The 20645-nt window shown below is 40.3% G+C and overlaps 1 protein-coding gene across 2 annotated transcripts in view; it reads left to right on the top strand.

The window, feature by feature from the left end:
- The window catches only part of RAB3IP (RAB3A interacting protein), a 37555-nt gene extending 28565 nt beyond the window's left edge, over positions 1–8990 (top strand). Inside the window, exons 6-10 of one of the 2 annotated variants that reach the window (XM_046672011.1) lie at positions 2591–2719; positions 3946–4058; positions 5992–6091; positions 6177–6246; positions 8631–8990. In XM_046672011.1, coding sequence (XP_046527967.1) covers positions 2591–2719; positions 3946–4058; positions 5992–6091; positions 6177–6246; positions 8631–8713 — 495 coding nt within the window. In that variant the 3' untranslated portion in view covers positions 8714–8990. The other variant, XM_046672019.1, reaches the window with a different exon arrangement.
- Positions 8991–20645: the final 11655 nt, after the last annotated feature.

Below are 20645 nucleotides of genomic sequence, written 5' to 3'. Positions count from 1 at the left end.
TATGCGGGGCTGGTGCTGTCAGGATCCCTCAGTTCCGTCCTCTGTCCGGCCGGCCTTGGAGGACCTGCTGGAACCTGGAAGTGTCTGAAGCTCGCTGTTTCTAGTTCAGGGAGCGAGCTGCCGTGAGTTGTGTAAAGGAGAGTGGGTGGCTTTAGTGCTTTAGTGATCTGGCTGGGTGCTCTGACAAAATGTTGATATAAGAACTTGTGAAAATAAGGTGTTTTCTGAAGAATAGTGTTTTGCTTTTATACTTCAATTCTGGGAGAAGTGGAATCGTGTCTCACTGAGGGAGTCTTAGAGTTAATTCAGATATTTAAGCAACAAAAATCGAATAACGGTAGGTAGCTTTATCATTTTAAAAGATATGTTATAAAGATACTTGAGATAATGTAGACCTGTTTTGAGCTGTTTTGAGTAAGAATTATATAATTGTGAAATATTGTTTTGTTTAATCATTGCGTGTGGTGTGAACCCATTCCCAAGGAGATTGATCGGTAATTGGTGGAGTGGCCCTCCTGTTTTGTCCTAAAAGCTGTATTTTACATGGTTGAATGCAAGTCCATCATTGACCTTTAAGAAGCTGTGTGTGCTCATTTAGTTAAACTTCTGCATGGAACCCAGGAGTTTATTAAACTGAATAACCAAGGTTCTTACCTATTTTAATTGAATTACATTTTGTTTAATTATTATAAAAACATGCTAGTGAGAGAGAAGGTCAATACTTCATCAAATCTGAATGTGACAAAATCTGAAATTCACACTAGTTCCTGTTAAGTATTTAAGAAACTTTTTTTAGTCATTACTTTAATTCTAATTTCTTTTGAATTTAAATAACATTTTTAATTGCTTGGCACAACTTGTAATTTTTCTGTGGTTTCTCTGTGTGTATAATTATGTACCTTTTTTCCTATTGTTTACACTAACAAAATTTAAATGCTTTTTCATATGGAACATTTTAAAGTTTTGTTTTTAGTTTATGAAATTTCTTAAAGTATGAGTAGGCAGCGCATATAACTTCAAAAGAATAACTTTTTGCTTTCCAGATATATTCTGTATCTAATGTTTTGTGAAAAACTTGTCAAAAAGTTTTATTAGACAAAAGAAACACATAAATTTGGCCTGTGTAAGTCTTAGAAAAAGATGTAACAATCTGAGAGGAAATGAAATGTGTCCGTGTTTCTATAGAAGATGTGATGGGGGCAAGGCCACGACATCGGCAGCATTTAAAGCGCCCGTGCGTGTGCAGGCTGCCATCAGTCCCCAGGATGTGAAGTTGAGCTTTTACTGGTTCCTTGCTCTGTAGCCTTGGGCAAGTTCCTTTCTCTCTCTACGCCCTGGGTTCCTTGTCTATAAAAATGTCTGTCTTGCGCAGCTGTGAGGATTAAATGTTTGTGGTAAGTGCTGACCATAGTTCCTGGCACAGTCACATCTTAATAAATAGTTGAAGTTACTGCCTGTGGACTAGAATCTTGCCTCAGAACACCACTTATCTGCTCTGGGGTTAATGACCATTCAAGGGTAAATTTTACAAAGAAATTGAATTTGAAAAGGTAAGTATGGCATATCTGCTATTGTTTTTATCCTTTTGCCCTCAGCTTTGATCCAGGGGACGTATGAATGCTCACTGAGACTGCCGTGGTACCCCTTAAAGGAAAGTCAGTGGGGAAGGTTGGGTACACTCGGCCTTTGTCACTCCAACTGGGGTCCCTGATGTCTGATGGGGCTGAGCCAGAGGCCACAGCTGTGCTCAGTGCCCCCTGCTTCTGGACGAGAGTGCACAGCGCTGCAGACAATGAGGGACAGTGCTCGGGTGGGCGGCCAGTGTAGGGGCAGCTTTGTGTTCTGAGGTGGGTGTTCAGCGGGGCCGAGGGAATTCATAGGGAAGAGTACTTGGGGAAAATCTATTATAAGGGGAATGGGGAGAGGGACCCTCGAAGAGTGAAGAGGAAGGCAGAGCCGGCCTGTGGCTGATGGCTCAGCTGGCAGTTGTTGGATGTCCACGTGCCCACACACATCTAAGTAAATGTCGTCTTTTAGGCTGGTCAGTTTAGGAGGCTGTCTGGGTGCTGCTTTTAGTCTTGCTGCTTGTACAGTGACCGCTTTGGAAATTCTTTTGGAAAGGGCTTCAGGTAATAGCAGAACAATTAGTGTCATTTTTCACCCCAAACTTGGTTTCACAGTTTAGTCAGGCTCAGTTTATTTGAACCCTTTATTTGATCAACTTGGATCCAGATTGCTTTTTGATTATTTTCAGTGTAGACCTGTCGTCACTCTGTGTGTTCACAGCAGTTGCACATTGCTGTGCGTGGAGCCCCGACATTCCGTTTTTGGGGTGAGGTGATGGCAGCCTCATAGCTCACGTAGTGGATAGCTTGGAAAGGGCCCGCTAGCCATGCGGGAGTTTGGATTTTAAAAAGAAAATTGCTCCCATGTATTAAAACTAATCGAGAACTGTTCAATTTGCTGTTTTAAATACAGAGTATTTTTTTTCAGTCATGTTTAAATTAAATTTTGGTCTTATAAAGTGATTTTTTATAAAGTATTTGTGCTTTTTAAAAAGTGATTTGTGTCTTTTTGGTTTGTTTATCAGGCTGACTTGTCTCTGTATAATGAGTTCAGATCTTGGAAGGACGAGCCCACAATGGACAGAACGTGTCCTTTCTTAGACAAAATCTATCAGGAGGATATCTTTCCGTGTTTAACATTCTCAAAAAGTGAGGTAATTTTTAAAAAATTTTAGTAGGAATGCATCAGAGTTGTTTGTATAACTTTACTGAATCCTGTTGTGTATTTTAATATCTCCTACATGAATAAGTCCTTGTCAAGTGTCACGTTTCACACTTTCTCCGCTCCGCATCAGGAGCGTCGTGAGTTCTTGGCATTGGTTGCTGAGCACCTTCCTTGTTTGAGCGGAGGGTCCTTCGCACAGCCACGTGTGTGGGGTTGGAGTGAAGTGTGAAATGTGTGTTGGGGTGGGGCCTGTTTCTCGACTCTCAGCTCAGGGTTCAGCGTCCAGGAAGTTCTCTGTGCTCTGAGCTGTTGGCTGGGTTTATCTGTACCTGATAAAAGTCATATTGAGTTTCTTTATCTTTAAAACCGGAAAAAATGCCATCCTTGCCTGTGTCACAGAGTTAAGAGGATAAAATGAAGTGAATTAAGTAGATGCATTTGCATAGTGCCTTAAATTTTCTAAAAGTTTTTGTAAGGTCATAATTTTAATTTGTTCTTACATGTGAAGGCTTGTCTACAAATATCCTTCAGTCACCGTTTAGGATATTGGACGCTGGGAGTCTTGGTTGACTCTTCGGAGGATTTGCTCATAAGCTTGCTCGTGAGGGGTTAGGGCGTTGCTGAGCCCTGGTGTGCACCTGTGTGTTCACCACGGTTCTGCCCGGTCCGGCGTTCGGAGTCAGTCATCCTGCCGGACTGAGGGTTTGCCTTTGCGTCTGTTCTTTGTCAGTTGCTTCCAGCTCCGTCTGGGTATTTAATATTGGATAATTCAGTTACTTCTTTTATAGACTCACTCTTGTGCACATAAATGTAAGTTCAGAAAATATATAGCTATAATTAGTATATATTGTTGTATTGTGAATGACCAGTGTTGAAAACATTGCATGCATTTCGCAAAATAAAGCATTAGGATATTTATTTCTTAGTGGCGTTAACAGTGCATGTTAATTGCGGGTTACAGAGACTGGAATCAGTGCTTTCACCTTCTTCCAGATGAGGAGAAAAGTTACTCAGCTGTAACTGAGTCACCTTTCATGACGATTTTCAAGTTATAAAAGCACTCTAGTTGAGGTTACATGGTTTCTGTCTTCTTTGTTGGCTAAGGCCAAGCTAGTGGAACTTGGGGAAAGAATAATTTTAAAAATCAGTTTACTATAGAATACATTTTGATATTTTTCTGCAGCATAGTGTCTAATACTTTTCATTTTTCTGAAGTTGGCTTCGGCTGTGCTGGAGGCTGTGGAAAACAACACTCTGAGCATTGAGCCAGTGGGATTACAGCCCATCCGGTTTGTGAAGGCTTCTGCAGTCGAATGTGGAGGACCAAAGTAAGTTTTCAAAACCAAGTCTTGTGAAAGAAACTGAGTTTTAAAAATTGTGTGTATTGTAATTATTTAGTTTTTCTAGTTTTAAATGTGGTTAAATTTCTAGTTTTCTATTTAGCATCTGTGCAGCTCAGACAGGGTAGGATATAGCATTTCAAATTAGCACCAAAGGAGTCCCCTTTTAAATTACCAAAATGTACATGTATGTATGTTAGGGATCCAGGTGGACCAGGGGTAGAAGTGTGTTTTTTTTTAACCTGACGTCATGATGCACCAGTTGATCGTGAATCGCTTTAGTGGGTCATAAGCAGAACTTTTGTGTGTAACATGCATCTGTACAGCTGTGTGTCCTGGGTTTCTCCCTGAGGGTTACCACCAGAAACGGTGTGGGGAGACAGTGAATGAGACACAGTTCTGTCCAGCACGATTGGTCCTCTCCTCTCGTCCTGACGTTGTGAAGGGTTCTCACTGTGGTGAGAGAGCAGTCCTGTCTTCCGTCAGTGAGGGAGGTTTGGCAGCTACACACCTGCAGAGGTACACTCCATGTTTCACAGCAGGACACGCCTTTCCATCCAGCCCGTGGAGGAGTCAAGACTGAAACCAACAGTACCTAAAACCTTTGGCGTGGCTGTTTGGAGAGTGACTGGGAAAGATTTTGAGGAAGCTGCTCAGTTGGCTGTTAAGAACCAAATCAGTGCAGGGGACTGGAAAGCCCAGGAGAGCCCAGGAGGCAGTGAGTGACAGTGAGGGTCGTGTTGAAGACGGAAGAGGAGGGGCTGGTGGAGATGAACCAGCGGGTCTGTGTGAAAGCCTGCCAGGAGGTGTGTGGTCCTTCTGTTTCCTGTTGTGCACATCGCGCTCTCAGCAGGCCAACACAGCGCTGGCATTTGGTGACTGTTTGTGGAGGTGACTTAGTCCTGTGTCTGAGCCACATGCCCACGCGCCTCGGGTCCTGTTTTACCCTCCCCCAGTGCCACCCCTGTAGCAGGTGGCCTTAAATTTGGAGAAGGGATTGACATTCCTAAATTCTACTCCTCAACAAACGCCTGAGTATTTTTATCCTGATCATTAAATTAGCAGTTTTCGTACTTTGTGTATGTTATGTTTTATTTTAAATATAGCATATGGCAGTTTCTATTGTAGGATTTTAAATTTGTGCCTGCATTTACATATCACACATATTATACATGTGCACATATCATTAAATGATGACAAATGAGGATATCAGTTAAAATAGATTTAGTATTTAGTCAAATAATTATGCAGATTAGGTTTAAGGATATTGTGCGTGTGGAGTGGGACCAGGAGCCAAGGTGTTTGTGGTGCGTATTGTGTGCGAAAATTCAAGGGAGATATGGTCCCTGTCATGAGCAGTGGAGCTTGGCCCTGGCCCAGCTCTCCTGGGCTTGGTGTGAAGTCAGCACTAAATGAAGGACACCATGCTGCGGGAATTTGGCGGACAAGCTCTGTCCAGTGGTGGTGACCAGGGACTGTTCTCGGGCGGAGGGAGGTGTGTCTGCGTTTTTGGAGCGTGGGTAGAGATTGGATAGATGAAGAGCGTGCATGTGACCGAAGGCTGGAAACAACAGTGTGTTCAGAGGAGGTGAGGAAAGGAGAGATGGGACAAATCTTAAGAAGGAAAAGTTAGGAGATGATCAGGTTCAGTGGGGAAATGGTATAAATTAGTTCCAGGAGGGGCGTGTACGCAGAACAGCGGCTGCTCTTCCTGGAGCCGTGGTTAAGCTTGTCCTAGACACTCAGGCCCAAAGGGCGGGGCTTTGTCCTTGTTGCCCCTGGCCCAGCCTCTGGAACAGACCCGGGACGTGGCTGGTTCTCAAACACCTGTTTTCTTACTGAAGGAGTATATGGTTTGTACAGAAGGTGGGGGCAAAATGCTTCTCATTTTAAACAACTAAACTTTATCATTATTTTACAGAAAATGTGCTCTCACTGGCCTGAGTAAGTCCTGTAAACACAGAATTAAGTTAGGGGACTCAAGCAGCTATTATTATATTTCTCCTTTTTGCAGATACAGGGTGAGTACCTCAACCATGGGTTCTGATAAAGCTCGCTCTGAGGTGAGAGGTGGGCTATTGATGACCTTTTCTCCTTTTGGCCTAGATCACTTCTGTGTGTAACTTTTTTACGTACATTCGGTATATTCAGCAGGGACTTGTGAAACAGCAGGATGGTGAGTGTTCTTAATTTGATTTAAAATATTTACGTGAAAGTTCAGTAAAAAATTTAGAGCATGGTAGTAATGCTCAAATAAACTTTATTATTGGTACATTTATATTGAATCTTTCTTATAGTTCTGATAAAATGTGTGTAGAATTTGGGAACAAAATGTCTCTTAAAACACACTATTTCGTCCTTATATTTGCCTCGTTTACTCTAATTTTGATTTTCAAGTAGGATCACGTGTAACTCTTCAGGGGCATGTGATAAACCAGACGGCACATGTGAGGGGAGAGCAAAGCTCATGAAGTTCACCCCTTAGAAATAAAAGTGAGTGAGTTCTAGGTGTGGCCAGATTTATTTTAATTGGTAGAAACCACGGGGAGCTAACACAGTTTTTTTCTGTATTTTCTACTTTCACGTGTGCATTAATAAAGCAGTCAAGAGGATAATTCTGAGAGGAATAAAGATTGCTGTATTCTGAATCTAAATTCAGATTACTGTATTCTAAGTCAGCAGAAACGTGCAGATGATAGACACAGGAGAGCCAGCCTCGCGCAGGTGTTTTGGTATTGTTCATGTGGTCTTTCATGATTACTGATAGCTTCATAGTGACTGTCGTAAATACCAGGCACGAAGCGAACGTGGCCTGACGACCCCAGAGCAGTGTTTCTCAAGGATGCGTGACTGTTGTAAACCAGAAACAGCAAGTCCTGGGCTGGGGCAAGTCCATGCCCGCTTTCCATTTGAAGTTGTGGGAAATTTCCTGTTGATTGTGTTTTCAGGCACTGAAAATATTCTTATACTTAAAAACTAGTAGAAGCCGACTATCTTTCAATCATGTAAACCAGTGCATCTTAAATCTGTAGAAAAATGAGTTATGCTGGTGAAAATTTAGTATTTCTCAAGCTCTGGTATGTTGTGAATGGTCATATTTACTTAGAATCCAGTATGATTAGATTTTAATGCCTATTAAAGAATGGGGTGAATCTTGACTCTAATTAATGTTGAATTTCAAAAGGCTGTGTAGCTAAAAGGAGTCTTTAAACTGTACAGTTCGACCTGTGACTTCAGTAAAACTGAAGTCTTTGTGTACCTGTCAGTGGGTAATAGGATTTTAGGTGGAGAACAGGTGATTTATGTTAGGTTACATTGTCCAGCACGTTTTTCTCCTTGTTCAAATAAGAAGTTTTCTAGGAAAGACTAAAAGATAATTTACTTCATGAAAATAAGAAGAAATTGTCGTGAGTGTAGAGATGATGATAAAGTGGTGTCTTCTGTGGTTTCTGTCCCTTTTCCACTTCATGGTACTTGGAACACGTCATATTGTGTGGGTTTGTGGTAAATAAATATTATTAATTTTAAAGTCTGTGTGTTATTTGTGCCTTGTACCAAAAAGGATTTAGGGCAACTGAGTCTAAAGCAGAGTTTGTCAGCCTTGGTACTACTGACATTTGGGCTGGATAGTTCTTCACTGGGGGGGCTGTCTCGTGCCTCGTGGGGTGCTCTGCAGCGTCCTGGGCTTTACTCAGTAGATGCCAGTAGTGAAAAGTATATCCAGACACTGCCAGATGCACCCCTGGGGACAGAATCCCCCCCAGTTGAGAACCACTGATCTGAATCAGTCTAATCTGATCATATGTCAGAGGAGGAAGACGTCTACATTTATTTTCATTTCTAATTTGTGCCATATGCAAAACCTTTCCCTGTTATTATTCACAAAGAATGTTACAGAGTTCCTGGATCGTCTCTTCTTTTTCTTTTTTTCCTGTTTACTCTCTGTTAGTGTTAATTAAGAGTGAAATGGTGAAGATGTAGCAAACTAGGGCAAGAAGATCTATACGTTAGATAGTAACTCTTGAATAACAGAACATTGAGTGTGATTACTTAGGAAGGCAACAGCGTTGCCATTTACTCAGGACACTGAAATATCCACCTTCTGTTGGGCTAGTGTCTAACAAATACAGTCATGCACCTCCTAATGACGTTTCTGTCAATAGTGGACCGCATGTACGATGGTGGTCCCATAAGATGAGTACCATAGAGCCTAGGTGTGTAGTGGGCTGTACCATCTAGGTCTGTGTAAGTGCACTCTGTGATGTTCACACAATGACAAAGTCACTTAAGGACACATTTCTCAGAATGTTTCCTTGTTGTTAAGTGATGCGTGACTGTAGTTTTGGCAAAACTGGTGAATATTACTTCTTTATTCATAAAACTGGGCTGCTCACAAATACTTGAAAAAGTTTGTGTGAAACAGCGATAGAAGATGGAGGCAGTAGGTCTGTCATCAGGAAATGTCCTCTTGGCATTTTAGCTAAAGTTTCAGTGAAACACATTAAAAATGATTAAGATGGTATTTTATGATTTATGTGTCTCTCTTTTTTGTTTGTATAGTTGATCAGATGTTTTGGGAAGTTATGCAGTTGAGAAAAGAGATGTCATTGGCAAAGCTGGGATATTTCAAAGAGGAACTCTGATGCTCTGCCTGGGACCATGCATGAACCTCCCTGAATATTTGGAAAATGGCTGGATATTTTTATGGTTACTTGATATTTATTTCCAAGGAGTGGGCCCAAGACTTGTTCCCTCTTTTGCAAATTACACTAAGAAGTACTGTGATTTCTTTTAAATTGACCTATGCTGTGTTTGCTTATTCTTTAGTTGAACACACTATAAAGAACTACAGGTAATTGCTAGAGATTGTAATTTATAGTTGCAAAAAAAAAGCACTAAATAAATAAATGAATGTTTGAATGTGTTTTGCTTTCTCTTCTAGCTCTGACATGCAAATAGGGTACTGAATTGTGGTTTCCAACCTGCATAGCTTCCCAAGAGTGTAAGGAAGGAGGCTGAGTGGACAGGGTCAGCTCCTGGCCCCCACTAGAGTGGCTGTGTTTTCATGTGTTTTATATATTAGGCTTCCAAAAAGATTATTTACAGAAAGCAAAAAGGAGAAATGAAAAACCACTTCAGTCTCTCTGTCTAGAGAAAGCTACTGTTGACACTTGTGAAGAATAATAGCCTTTCAGCTCTCAGGTGTTTTCTACCTACATATGCATATTTCTGAAACAAAAAGTAGACTTTTTTACTTTTTTTTTCCCCTTAAATATTTTTTACACATCTTAGTCACCTCAAGGTTTTGACTATGGGATGTTAACATAATTTAGCTAATTGTGTTTGGAGATTAGGTGGTTTTACGATTTTTTTTTTTCATATCCTAATGCTGTGGTGAGTATCTTTATGCATACTTCTCTGCACGTTGTTAGAGTGTTTCCTTCATGTAGACGCCTGGAAGTAGAGTCGTTGGGTCAAGCGAGGTGTATGTGTTTTAAACTATTTGATCTGCTTTGCCAGATTGCCCTCTGTGAAAGTTGAACCAATTTATTTTCACAGCAGCAGTGTTTGAGAGGGCTGGTTTTCTGAAGATGGTTGGTTTTCAATCCTGTCTCAAAGGTTGGTCAACCTTAGGGGTAGAAGACTCAGTCACCAGGATGGATGAGAGTCCACAGGAAACGGGTATTTGAGAATGGCTTGTTGTGGTGGAAACCATCATTACCTTGCTCAGCCCGAGAATCTGAAATTGAACATGAAAAGAACTTTGAAACTAGAGTTTATGTCCTGATAGTTAGTCAGTCTAGTCTGAGGGCTTAATAAAAATGTGCCCCGACTTTCAAAGCTTCAGAAGATTTCCCACTCAAAGATGCAAATTAAAAACGCTTTTGGAGAATTACTTAAATAAAAAGAGAAATCCAGGAGATGTTACGAGAGACTTGGGGAGAGTGACTACATACTCAGGGAAAATTTGCTGATGACTTTAAAGGAATAAATGAAAAGGAAGGCTAAAGAAAATAAGGAACAGAAAGTATATCCACAGCAATCTGGAGCTAAAGTTCTTTCCAGTATCAACGCAGGGAGGGTGGGAAGAGACCAGAGTGCACGGGATACGTTGAAGTTCTTGTCTTGTTAGAGGGCATGGAGAGAGACCGACTAAAAGTGAAACAGGAAAAAAATAGGGAAATAAGAAGTGTGATATGGAAATAAAACAGTGAGATGGTGAGAGAAGCTCCCCAGGGAAAGATAGTCAAGTTGGATTAAAATGTATATTTATACACAAAGTATAAGGGCATGGGAAGGTTGAAGTAGAAGACAGGAATAAAGATAACAGAAAAATACCAGAAGAAAGCCAGTGTGGTTCTGCTAGTATCAGACGAAACAGACATTGGGACAAACCATTGTCAGGGATAGAGATGGGTGCTACGTAATGTGAAAAACTGAGTTCAAGAAAACTTAAGAAGAAGACAAAATTGAAGAAGTTTTAAAATGCTAGGGACTGACTAATGAATATCAAAACTTACAAGGATGCAGAGAAAGTAGTGCTTCAAGGGAAATTTTATAGCTTTAAATCCTTATTTATATTTCTTAAATGAGCCCAGTGCCCAATTAAAGAAGTTACAGAAGAACAAGATAAAGGTAAAGGCAGGAGGTAGAGCAGAAATAGAAGTAGAAATCAAGGATGCAGTAGGGGATCAGCAAAGCTGTTGGTTGACTGAAAAGATGAACAAACAGACAAAAATTTTCTGGCAAGTTTATCATGGAGAAAAAATACACAAGTAAGCCGTATTGGGAATGAAAAGGGTCTGTCATTACAGATTCTGCAGATAGTAAATACATGAGTATTATGAATAATACACCAGTACATTTGAAAATTCAGACAAAAGGGAAAAATTCCTAGAAAAATGTTACATTTTGACTAAGAAGAAATCAGAAGCCTGAACAGTACTGTTAATATTAAAAGAAAGGAAGCAATTAAAAATTCTCCCACAAAGAAAGCTCCAGGCATAAGTAGATGTTTTCACCAAAGTTTAAAGAATGGGTTATTCTTTTTTCTTTTTTTTAGCACTTTTTTTTCTTTTTGAGGAAGATTAGCCCTGAGCTAACTACTGCCAGTTCTCCTCTTTTTTGCTGAGGAAGCCTGGCTCTGAGCCAACATCCATGCCCATCTTCCTCTACTTTATATGTGGGACGCCTACCACAGCATGGCATGCCAGGCAGTGCCGTGTCCGCAGCCGGGATCCAAACCAGTGAACCCTGGGCTGCCGAGAAGCAGAATGTGGGCGCTTAACCCCTGCGCCACCAGGTTGGTCCCCCCCCTTTTTTTAAGTATGCTGTTGGTGAGGAAGATTGGCCCTGAGGTAACATCTGTTGCCAATCTTCCTCTTTCTTTTTTGTTTTTTTCTCCCCAAAGTGCCGGTACATAATTGTGTATCCTAGCTGTAGGTCATTCTAGTTCTTCTACGTGGGACACCACCACAGCATGGCATGATGAGCAGTGCTAGGTCCATGCCCAGGATCTGAACCAGTGAACCCCAGCCTGCCGAAGTGGAGTGCGTGAACTTGACCTTTCAGCCACAGGGTCAGCCCCAAGAGTGGGTTATTCTAATCTTGCATAAATTCTTGCAGGGAATAGAATAAGGTATGTCTCCTACCTTAAAACCCTGGATGACATGGATACTAAAGCCAGATAGGGACAGTCCAAGAAAGCAAGACCATAGGCCCGTTTTGTCATGAACACATACGCAAAAACCACCTGACGCTCACACGCTGACCAAGTGGTGCTCATCCTAGGAATGCAAAAGTGGTGGTGTTGAAAATTTGTACGTCTCATTCACCATGTTTACAGAATAAAAGCAAAAAGCCATCTGATCAATAGATGCAGAAAAACATTTGATAAAGATAGCCATTAATGATAGCTTTTAATAATCTATAAGTGGAAGGGTACTTTTCAACTTGGTAAAGAGTATCTTTAAAAATCCTGTAATAAATACCACCTGAAGCAGGGAAACATCAGAAGCATTCTTTTTAAAATCAACAATGGGACGAAGATGATCACTGTCCTTTTTTTCAAAACTGTCCTATAAATGTTAGCCAGTGCAGCCAGATGAGAAAATTACAGGTATGATGATGGGAAAGGAGAAAGTAAAACTGTTGTTATTTGCAGATGATGTGATTATCTACGTAGGAAATCCAAAAAAGCCTTCCAGCAAAGTATTAGACCCAATTGGAGAGTTTAGTAAGGTGGCTAAATATAGGATCAGTATATAATTGTGAATTATACTTACATACAGCCACAAACTATTAGAAAATAGAATTTTAAAAAGAGGCCAAACAATTGCAAAAACAGTTCTAGAATGCCTAGTAATAAATCTAACCAAAGATGTGCCAGACTTGTATGCAGAAGGTTGTAAAACTTTACTGAAAGACATTGAAGAGGACTAGAGTGATCCCATGTTCATGAGTAAAAAGACAATTTAAAAAAATGCCACTTCTCTCCACATAGATTTAGTGCATCTCCAAACTAAATCTCAGCGTTTCTTGTGGAACTGACAAACTGATTGAAGTTTATGTGGCAGAATAAAGGATGAAGAATGACCAAGGCACTTAAGAAGAAGAAAGGAGGGAGAATTTATCCTACCAGAAGGACTTTTTATGATGCTAAAGTATTTAAGAGTGTGACATTAGTGCAGAAATAGACAAACTGGCCATTGGAATAGAACCGAGAGCCCCAAAGAGGCCTGCACGCAATGTACAAATTTCATACTGACAGGGAAGGTGTGGCAGATCAGTGATAGAAAGGACTCGGAATTAAATGGAGCCAAGAAAAAAAAGAGAAAAGAAGATATAAAGTTGGATCTCTTCCTCATATCATACACAAAAAACAACTGTTTTACATGTCCTGAAACTTTTGAACTTTTGCTGTAGAAAATATGGTTGAAGTTATAAGTGAAATATATTTCAAAAACATAGGTGAGTATCTTCTCTGATCCTGCTTTAAGAACTTCTTGGGGAGCTGGCCCCTTGACATAGTGGTTGAGTCCAGTGCTCTCTGCTTCAGTGGCCCAGGTTCACAGGTTCAGATCCCGCCATGCTGTGGTGGTGACCCACATACAAAAAAATTACAGATGAAGATTGCTGTGGATGTCAGCTCAGGACGAGTCTTCCTGAAAAGCAACAAAAAAAGTTCTTGGAGGAGGTGACGTCAGCATCATGGAGGAGTGAGCTGTTCCCTTTGTCTCTCCCCTCTAAGTTACAACTAAACGGACATTCACTAACCGACAGCAGATTCACACAGCACAACAGGATGCCTGAGAGATCCACACAGCCATGCGCCTGGAGGTGGGTGGACTGGATCCCCGGGAGGCAGTGGGACTAGGTGAGCACACCCCTGCCCCTCCCAGCAGCAGTGAGCCGGGTCCTGGTGCCTCACACAGCGGCTGGTGTGATTAAGAGGTGGTGGGGGCAGCTCGGTCTGCGCACATGAACGCGTTTGGAGTGGTAGCCTGGCCTGTGAGAGCTCCCACCATGCCACGGCAGCCCTGCCTGCTGGAATGCTCCCCACTGAGTGGTGAGTGGTGGCAGCTCAGCCCTTGCGAAGGCACCCTGCCCACCAAGCCAGTGGCTCAGCCAAACCACCTGTGAGCGCGGTGCTGGCCTGCCTTGGCAAAACTCGTCTGCTGAGCACTGAGACCCCACCCCTGCAAGAGTGACCCGCTGAGCAGCTGTGGCCAGACTGTGCAAACACAGCTGTACCTGTACACCTTCCAGCAGAGGGGGCAGGATCAGAAACAAAGCTCCTGCTCCCCACCAGCAGTGGCAGGTGGAATCTGTGACCTGATACTACCACATGTGTGCCAACAAAGGATCAGTTTATCAAACACCACAAAAAACTACAGTGACACTTCAGAGCAAAGGAAAATGACAGGTGTCCAGAAACCAATCCTGAAGTCACAGAAACTTACAAAACAATTGACAGAGAACCTAAAATAGCTGTCACAAAGAAACTCAGTGAGTTGCAAGAAAACTCAGACAGTTCAGTGAGCTCTGGAATAAAATTAACGAGCAGATGCAGTACTTCACAAAAGAGATTGAAGCCCTTAAAAAAACTGTACAGAAATTCTGGGTATGAAGAACACAGTTAATGAGATAAAAGATATCTAGAAACCATGAAAAATAGAGCTGACATTATGGAGGACAGAATTAGTGAATTAGGACAGGAATCTAGAAATGCTTCAGGTGGAGGAGGAGAGAGAACTAAGATTTTTTAAAAATGAAGGAATTCTTTGAGAAATATCCAACTCAAATAGGGAAAGCAGCATAAGGATTATGGGTACTCCAGAGGCAGAAAAGAGCGGAGCGCTTGTTCAAAGAAATAATAGCTGATTATTTCCCAAACTTGGGGAAGGAACTGGACTTACGTGTACACAAAGTCGATAGAACTCCTAATTACATCAGTGCAAAAAGACCCTCTCCAAGGCGTGTAATAGCAAAACTGCAAAAGTCAATGACAAAGAAAAAATATTAAGGGCAGCAAGGCAGAAGAAAACAACCTACAAAGGAACTCCTATCAGGCCTTCAGTGGATTTCTCAGCAGAAACCTTACAGGCTAGGAGAGAATGGAATGATATATTCAAAATCCTGAATGACAAAAAACTTTCAGCCAAGAATACTTTATCCAGAAAAACTGTCCTTCAGATATGACAGAGAAATAAAAGTTTTCCCAGATAAACAAAAGCTGAGGGAGTTCATCACCAGTAGACCTCCCTTACAAGAAATGATACAGGAAGCCCTCCTACTTGAAACAAAAAGGCAAAGGTTTACAAAGCTTTGAGCAAGGAGATAAGTAAACCAATAAAATCAGAAAATTGGAGCTATCAGAATAGGTTAGCAAACAATTATAACAAATGATAAAGGGAAGGAAAGCATAAAAAATAACTATAAAAACTGCAGTTTAGTCTCCAACTCAACACCAAAAAATAATTTGTGGTAACAATAACGCAGAAGGGGAAGAGAAAAGTGATGGGATCTGCTTAGACTAGTGGAGATAAGAGCCTATCAGAAAGCAGAGTGTATCATCTATGAGATCCTTTATACAAACCTCATGGCAACTACTAAAAAAATCAGAGCAAAGCCACAAATCATAAATAGAAAACTGAGAAAACCATCATAGAAAACTGTCAAACTGAAATGGCAGTCAGAAATACAAGGGAAGAGAAACAATGGAAATATAGAACAACCAGAAAATGAGATAAAATGGCAATATTAAGCCCTCATGTATCAATAATCACTCTAAACATAAATGGATTGAATTCTCCAATCAAACCACAGCATGGCTGGATGGATTGAAAAATAAGATGGAACAGTATGCTGCCTCCAGGAAACACAGCTCTAAAGACAAACAGAAGCTCAGAGTAAAGGGATGGAAGACGATAACTCCAAGCAAATGGCAAGCAAAAGAAAGCAGATGTTGCCATTCTTATATGAGAAAAAACAGACTTCAAGATAAAAAACAATGAGAGACAAAGAGGGGCAGTATATAATGATAAAAAGGACATTCTACCCAGAGGATGTAACATGTATGAATATGTATGTACCTGACACAGTAGCACCAAAGAATATAAAGCAACTATTAACAGACCTAAAGGGAGAAATTGACAGCAACACAATAATACTAGGGGACCTCCACGCCCCACTTACACCAATGGATAGATCATCCAGACAGAAAGTCAACAAGGAAATGGTGGACTTAAACGCTAGACCAAATGGACTTAATAGATAAGTAACAGAATACATATTCTTCTCAAGTGCACATGGAACATCCTCAAGGATAGATCGTATGTTGGGAAACAAGGCAAGTCTCAATAAGTTTAAGAAGATTGAGATCATATCAAGCATCTTTTCTGATCACAATGCTATGAAACTAGAAATCAACTACAAGATAAAAGTTGCAAAAGTCACAAATATGTGGAGACTAAACAACATGCTACTGAATAACTATTGGGTCAATGAAGAAATCAAAGGAGAAATTAAAAAAATACCTGGAGATAAGTGAAAATGAAAATACAACATGCCAACTATTATGAGATGCAGCAAAAGTGGTTCTAAGAGGGAAATTTATAGCAGTATAGGCCTACCTCAACAAACAAGAAAGAGCTCAAATAAGTAATCTTAAACTAAACCTAACCGAACTAGAAAGAGGACAAACAAAGCCCAAAATCAGCAGAAGGAGGGAAATAGTAAAAACTAGAGCAGAAATAAATGAAACAGAGACTAAAAAAAAAAAAAGAATAGAAAGGATCAATGAAACTAAGAGCTGGTTCTTTGAGAAGATAAACAAAATTGACAAACTCTTAGCAAGAATCACTAAGAAAAAAAGAAAAGTCTCAAAGTTAGAAATGAAAGAAGAGAAATTACAGAAATACAAAGGATTATAAGAGAATACTATGAAAGACTACATGCCAACAAATTGGATAACCTGGAAGAAATGGATAAATTCGTGGACTCATACAACCTCCCAAACTGAATCAGAAATAGAGAATCCGAACTGACTGATCACAAGTAAAGGCATAGAAACAGTAATCAAAAACCTTCGAAAAAACAAAGATCCATGCCAGATGGCTTCTCTGGAGAATTCTACCAAACATTCAAAGAAGAGTTAATACCTGTCCTTCTCAAACTATTCTGAAAAATTGAAGAAGACAGAATGCTTCCTAACTCAGTCTATGAGGTCAACATCAGCCTGATACCACAACCAGTCAAGGACAACACAAAGAAGGAAAATTACAGGCTGATATCGTTGATGAACATAGATGCAAAAATCCTCAACAAAATCCTGGCAAACCGAATACAGCAATACATTGAAAGGATCACACACCATGATCAAGTGGGGTTTATACCAGGGATGCAGGTATGGTTCAACATTTGCAAATCAATGTGATACAGCACATTAACAAAATGAGTAACAAAAACCACATGATCATCTCCATATATGCAGAGAAAGCATTTGACAAGATCCAGCATCCATTTATGATAACTCTGAATAAAATAGGTATAGAAGGAAAGTGCCTCAGCATAATAAAGGCCATATATGACTAACTCAGAGCCAACATCATACTTACTGGTGAAAAACTGAAAGCCATCTCTCTGAGAACAGGAACAAGACAAGGATGCCCACTCTGGCCACTCATATTCAACATAGTACTGGAGGTTTTGGCCAGTGCAATTAGGCAAGAAAAAGAAAGAAAAGGTATCTAGTGGGCCAGCTCCGTGGCCAAGTGGTTAAGTTTGCCTGCGCTGCTTTGGTGGCCCAGCGTTTTGCCAGTTTGGATCCTGGGCGCAGACATGGCACCACTCGTCAGGCCACACTGAGGCGGTGTCCCACATGCCACAACTAGAAGGACCCACAACTAAAATATACAACTATGTACTGGGGGGATTTGAGGAGAAAAAGCAGGGGCAAAAAAAAGATTGGCAACAGTTAGCTCAGGTGCCAATCTTTAAAAGAAATAAAATAAATAAAAGGTATCCAAATTGGAAAGGAAGAAGTGAAACTCATGCTGTTTGCATACAACATGATGCTATATATAGGAAACCCTAAGGAATCCACCAAAAAACCATTAGAAATAATCAACAACTACAGCAAAGTTGCAGAGTACAAAATCAACTTACAAAAATCAATTGCATTTCTATACACTAATAATGAACTAGCAGAGAAGTCAAGAATACAATCCCACTTACAACTGCAACAAAAGAATAAAATATCTAGGAATAAATTTAACCAAGGAGATGAAAGACCTATACAATGAAAACTATAAGACGTTATTGAAAGAAATTGAAGAAGACATAAAGAATTGGAAGGATACTCCATGCTCATGGATTGGAAGAAGAAACATAGTTGAAATCCATAAAGTAATCTATGGATTCACTGCAATCCCAATCAGAATCCCAATGACGTTCTTCACAGAAGTAGAACAAAGATCCTAAAATTTATACGGAACAACAAAAGACCCCAAATAGCCAAAGAAATTGTGAGAAAAAAGAACAAAGCCGGAGGCGTCACAATCCCTGACTTAAAAATACACTACAAAGCTATAGTAATCGAAACAGCATGATACTGGGAGAAAAACAGACACACAGATCAGTGGAACAGAACTGAAGGCCCAGAAATAAAACCACACATCCATGGACAGCTAATCTTCGACAGAGGAGCCAAGAACATACAATGGAGTCTCTTCAATAAATGGTGTTGGGAAAACTGGACAGCCACGTGCAAAAGAATGAAAGTAGACCATTATTTTTCGCAATACACAAAAATTAACTCAAAATGGATTAAAGACTTGAATGTAAGACCTGAAACCATAAAACTCCTAGAAGAAAATATAGACCATACACTCTTTGACATCGGTCTTAGCAGCACCTTTTCAAATACCATGTCTACTCAGACAAGGGAAACAAAAAATAAGCAAATGGGACTACATTAGACTAAGAAGCTTCTGCACGGCAAAGGAAACTATGAACAAAATGAAAAGACAACTCACCAACTGGGAGAAAATATTTGCAAGTCATGTATCTGACAAGGGATTAATTTCCAAAATATATAAAGAACTGATACAACTCAATAACAACAACAAAAAACAACCTGATAAAATGGGCAGAGGATATGAACAGATGTTTTTCCAAAGAAGATACACAGATGGCCAATAGGCACATGAAAAGATGTTCAACATCACTAATCATCAAGGACATGCAAATCAACACTACACTAAAATATCACCTTACATTGTTAGAATGGCTGTAATCATCAAGACAAAATATAGCAAATGTTGGAGACGTTGTGGAGAAAAGGGAATCCTCATACACTGCTGGTGGGAATGCAAACTGGTGCAGCCACTATGGAAAACAGCATGGAGATTTCTCAAAAAATTAAAAATAGAACTACCATACGATCCAGCCATCCCACTACTGGATATTTATCCAAAGAACATGAAATCAACAATTCAAAGAGGTTATGCACCCCTATGTTCATTGCAGCATATTAGCAATAGCTAAGATGTGGAAGCAACCCAAGTTTCCATCGACTGATGATTGGATAAAGAAGAAGAGATATTTATATTCAATGGAATACTACTCAGCCATAAAAAAGACAAAATCATCCCATTTGCAACAACATGGATGGACACGTGAGGGCATTATGTTAAGCAAAATAAGCCAGACCGAGAAAGACAAACACTGCATGGTTTCACTCATATGTGCGAGACAGACAAACACATGGACAAAGAGAGCAGATTAGCGGTGACCGAGGGGAAAGGGATGTGGGTGGGGAAAAAGGGTAAAGGGGCACATATGTCTGGTGACGGATAAAAATTAGACTATTGGTGGTGAGCACGGAGCAATCTATACAGAAACTGACATAATACTGTATACCTGAAATTACACAGAGCTATAAATCAGTATGACCTCAATAAAATAATTGAACAAAAAAGGACTTCTTAACCTGGAAGCAAAAGAAACTGTGAAAGATAACTAACTGTTAAAAGGAAGTGAGTTGTGCTATATTATAAATTGTAAATTTTAAAACTTCCATCAAAAGACATACTAAAGCCAAACTACAAACTGTGAGAAGATATTTGAAAACTCATAACCAATAGTAGATTAGTATCAAGAGTATATGCAGAAATTCTACAGATCAACATAAAAAATAGACACCCTAACAAAAAAATAAACAAGAGACTGAAATAGTTCCTCCACAGAACCAGACGCACACATGGACCAATAAACATGTTGAGTGGTTTTCATTCTGTTAATGGTTAGGAAAGCAAATCAGACCACACTGATGTGTTTAAATTCAGTCAACAAGCACAAATTAAGAAGCCCAACACAGGGAAGTTTTGGAGAGAATTTCAAGAGCGTTACTCATAGATCGCTGATGGGAGTGCCAACTGGTATCTACTGTGAAACACCGTTCATGTGATAAGTTGAACATTGATATACTCATGGCCCAGCAATTCCAGTTGTAGGCTTAAATTTGAAAAGTACTTGCACAGAGTGCCCCAGAATACTTACATAAGAATGTTCCAGAAGAAAATCCACATGTCTATTTACAGGAAGATAAAGTGTTGCATGCTCACATGATGGACTATTACGTGGCAGGAAAAGTGAATGAACATCAGCTACATGCAGCACAGCAACTTGTAACGTGGATCGCATGAAAAAGCGAAACTCTCAGAAGACTGCATATGACATAACACTTTTCTCACAGAGTTCAAAAATGAAAATGGAACAGTTGTTTAGGCATATTATAAGACAGAACTATTTTAAAAACCTGAGGAGGTGATAAACCCAAAGTTCAGGGTAGGGTTGCCTCTGGGTGTGGGGAGGTCAGGGAGAGAATGGGGAGGGGCAGACACGTGAGTAAGTCATTGTTAGCGTCCTGGTCCCTGGGAGGATGAGGGGTTCCTTTATCATCAAGAGTAAATCTGTGAGGGAGTGAAGGAACGAGTAGGAGAATCCTGCAGACCATTGTGGTGTGCTGTGAACCCAGGATTATGACTAGTCCAGTCACATGCTCCTGCATTC

The sequence above is a fragment of the Equus quagga genome, chromosome 1 (genome assembly GCF_021613505.1).
Source record: "Equus quagga isolate Etosha38 chromosome 1, UCLA_HA_Equagga_1.0, whole genome shotgun sequence".
Classification (NCBI taxonomy): domain Eukaryota; kingdom Metazoa; phylum Chordata; class Mammalia; order Perissodactyla; family Equidae; genus Equus; species Equus quagga.
This window is presented reverse-complemented; position numbering and strand designations above follow the sequence as displayed.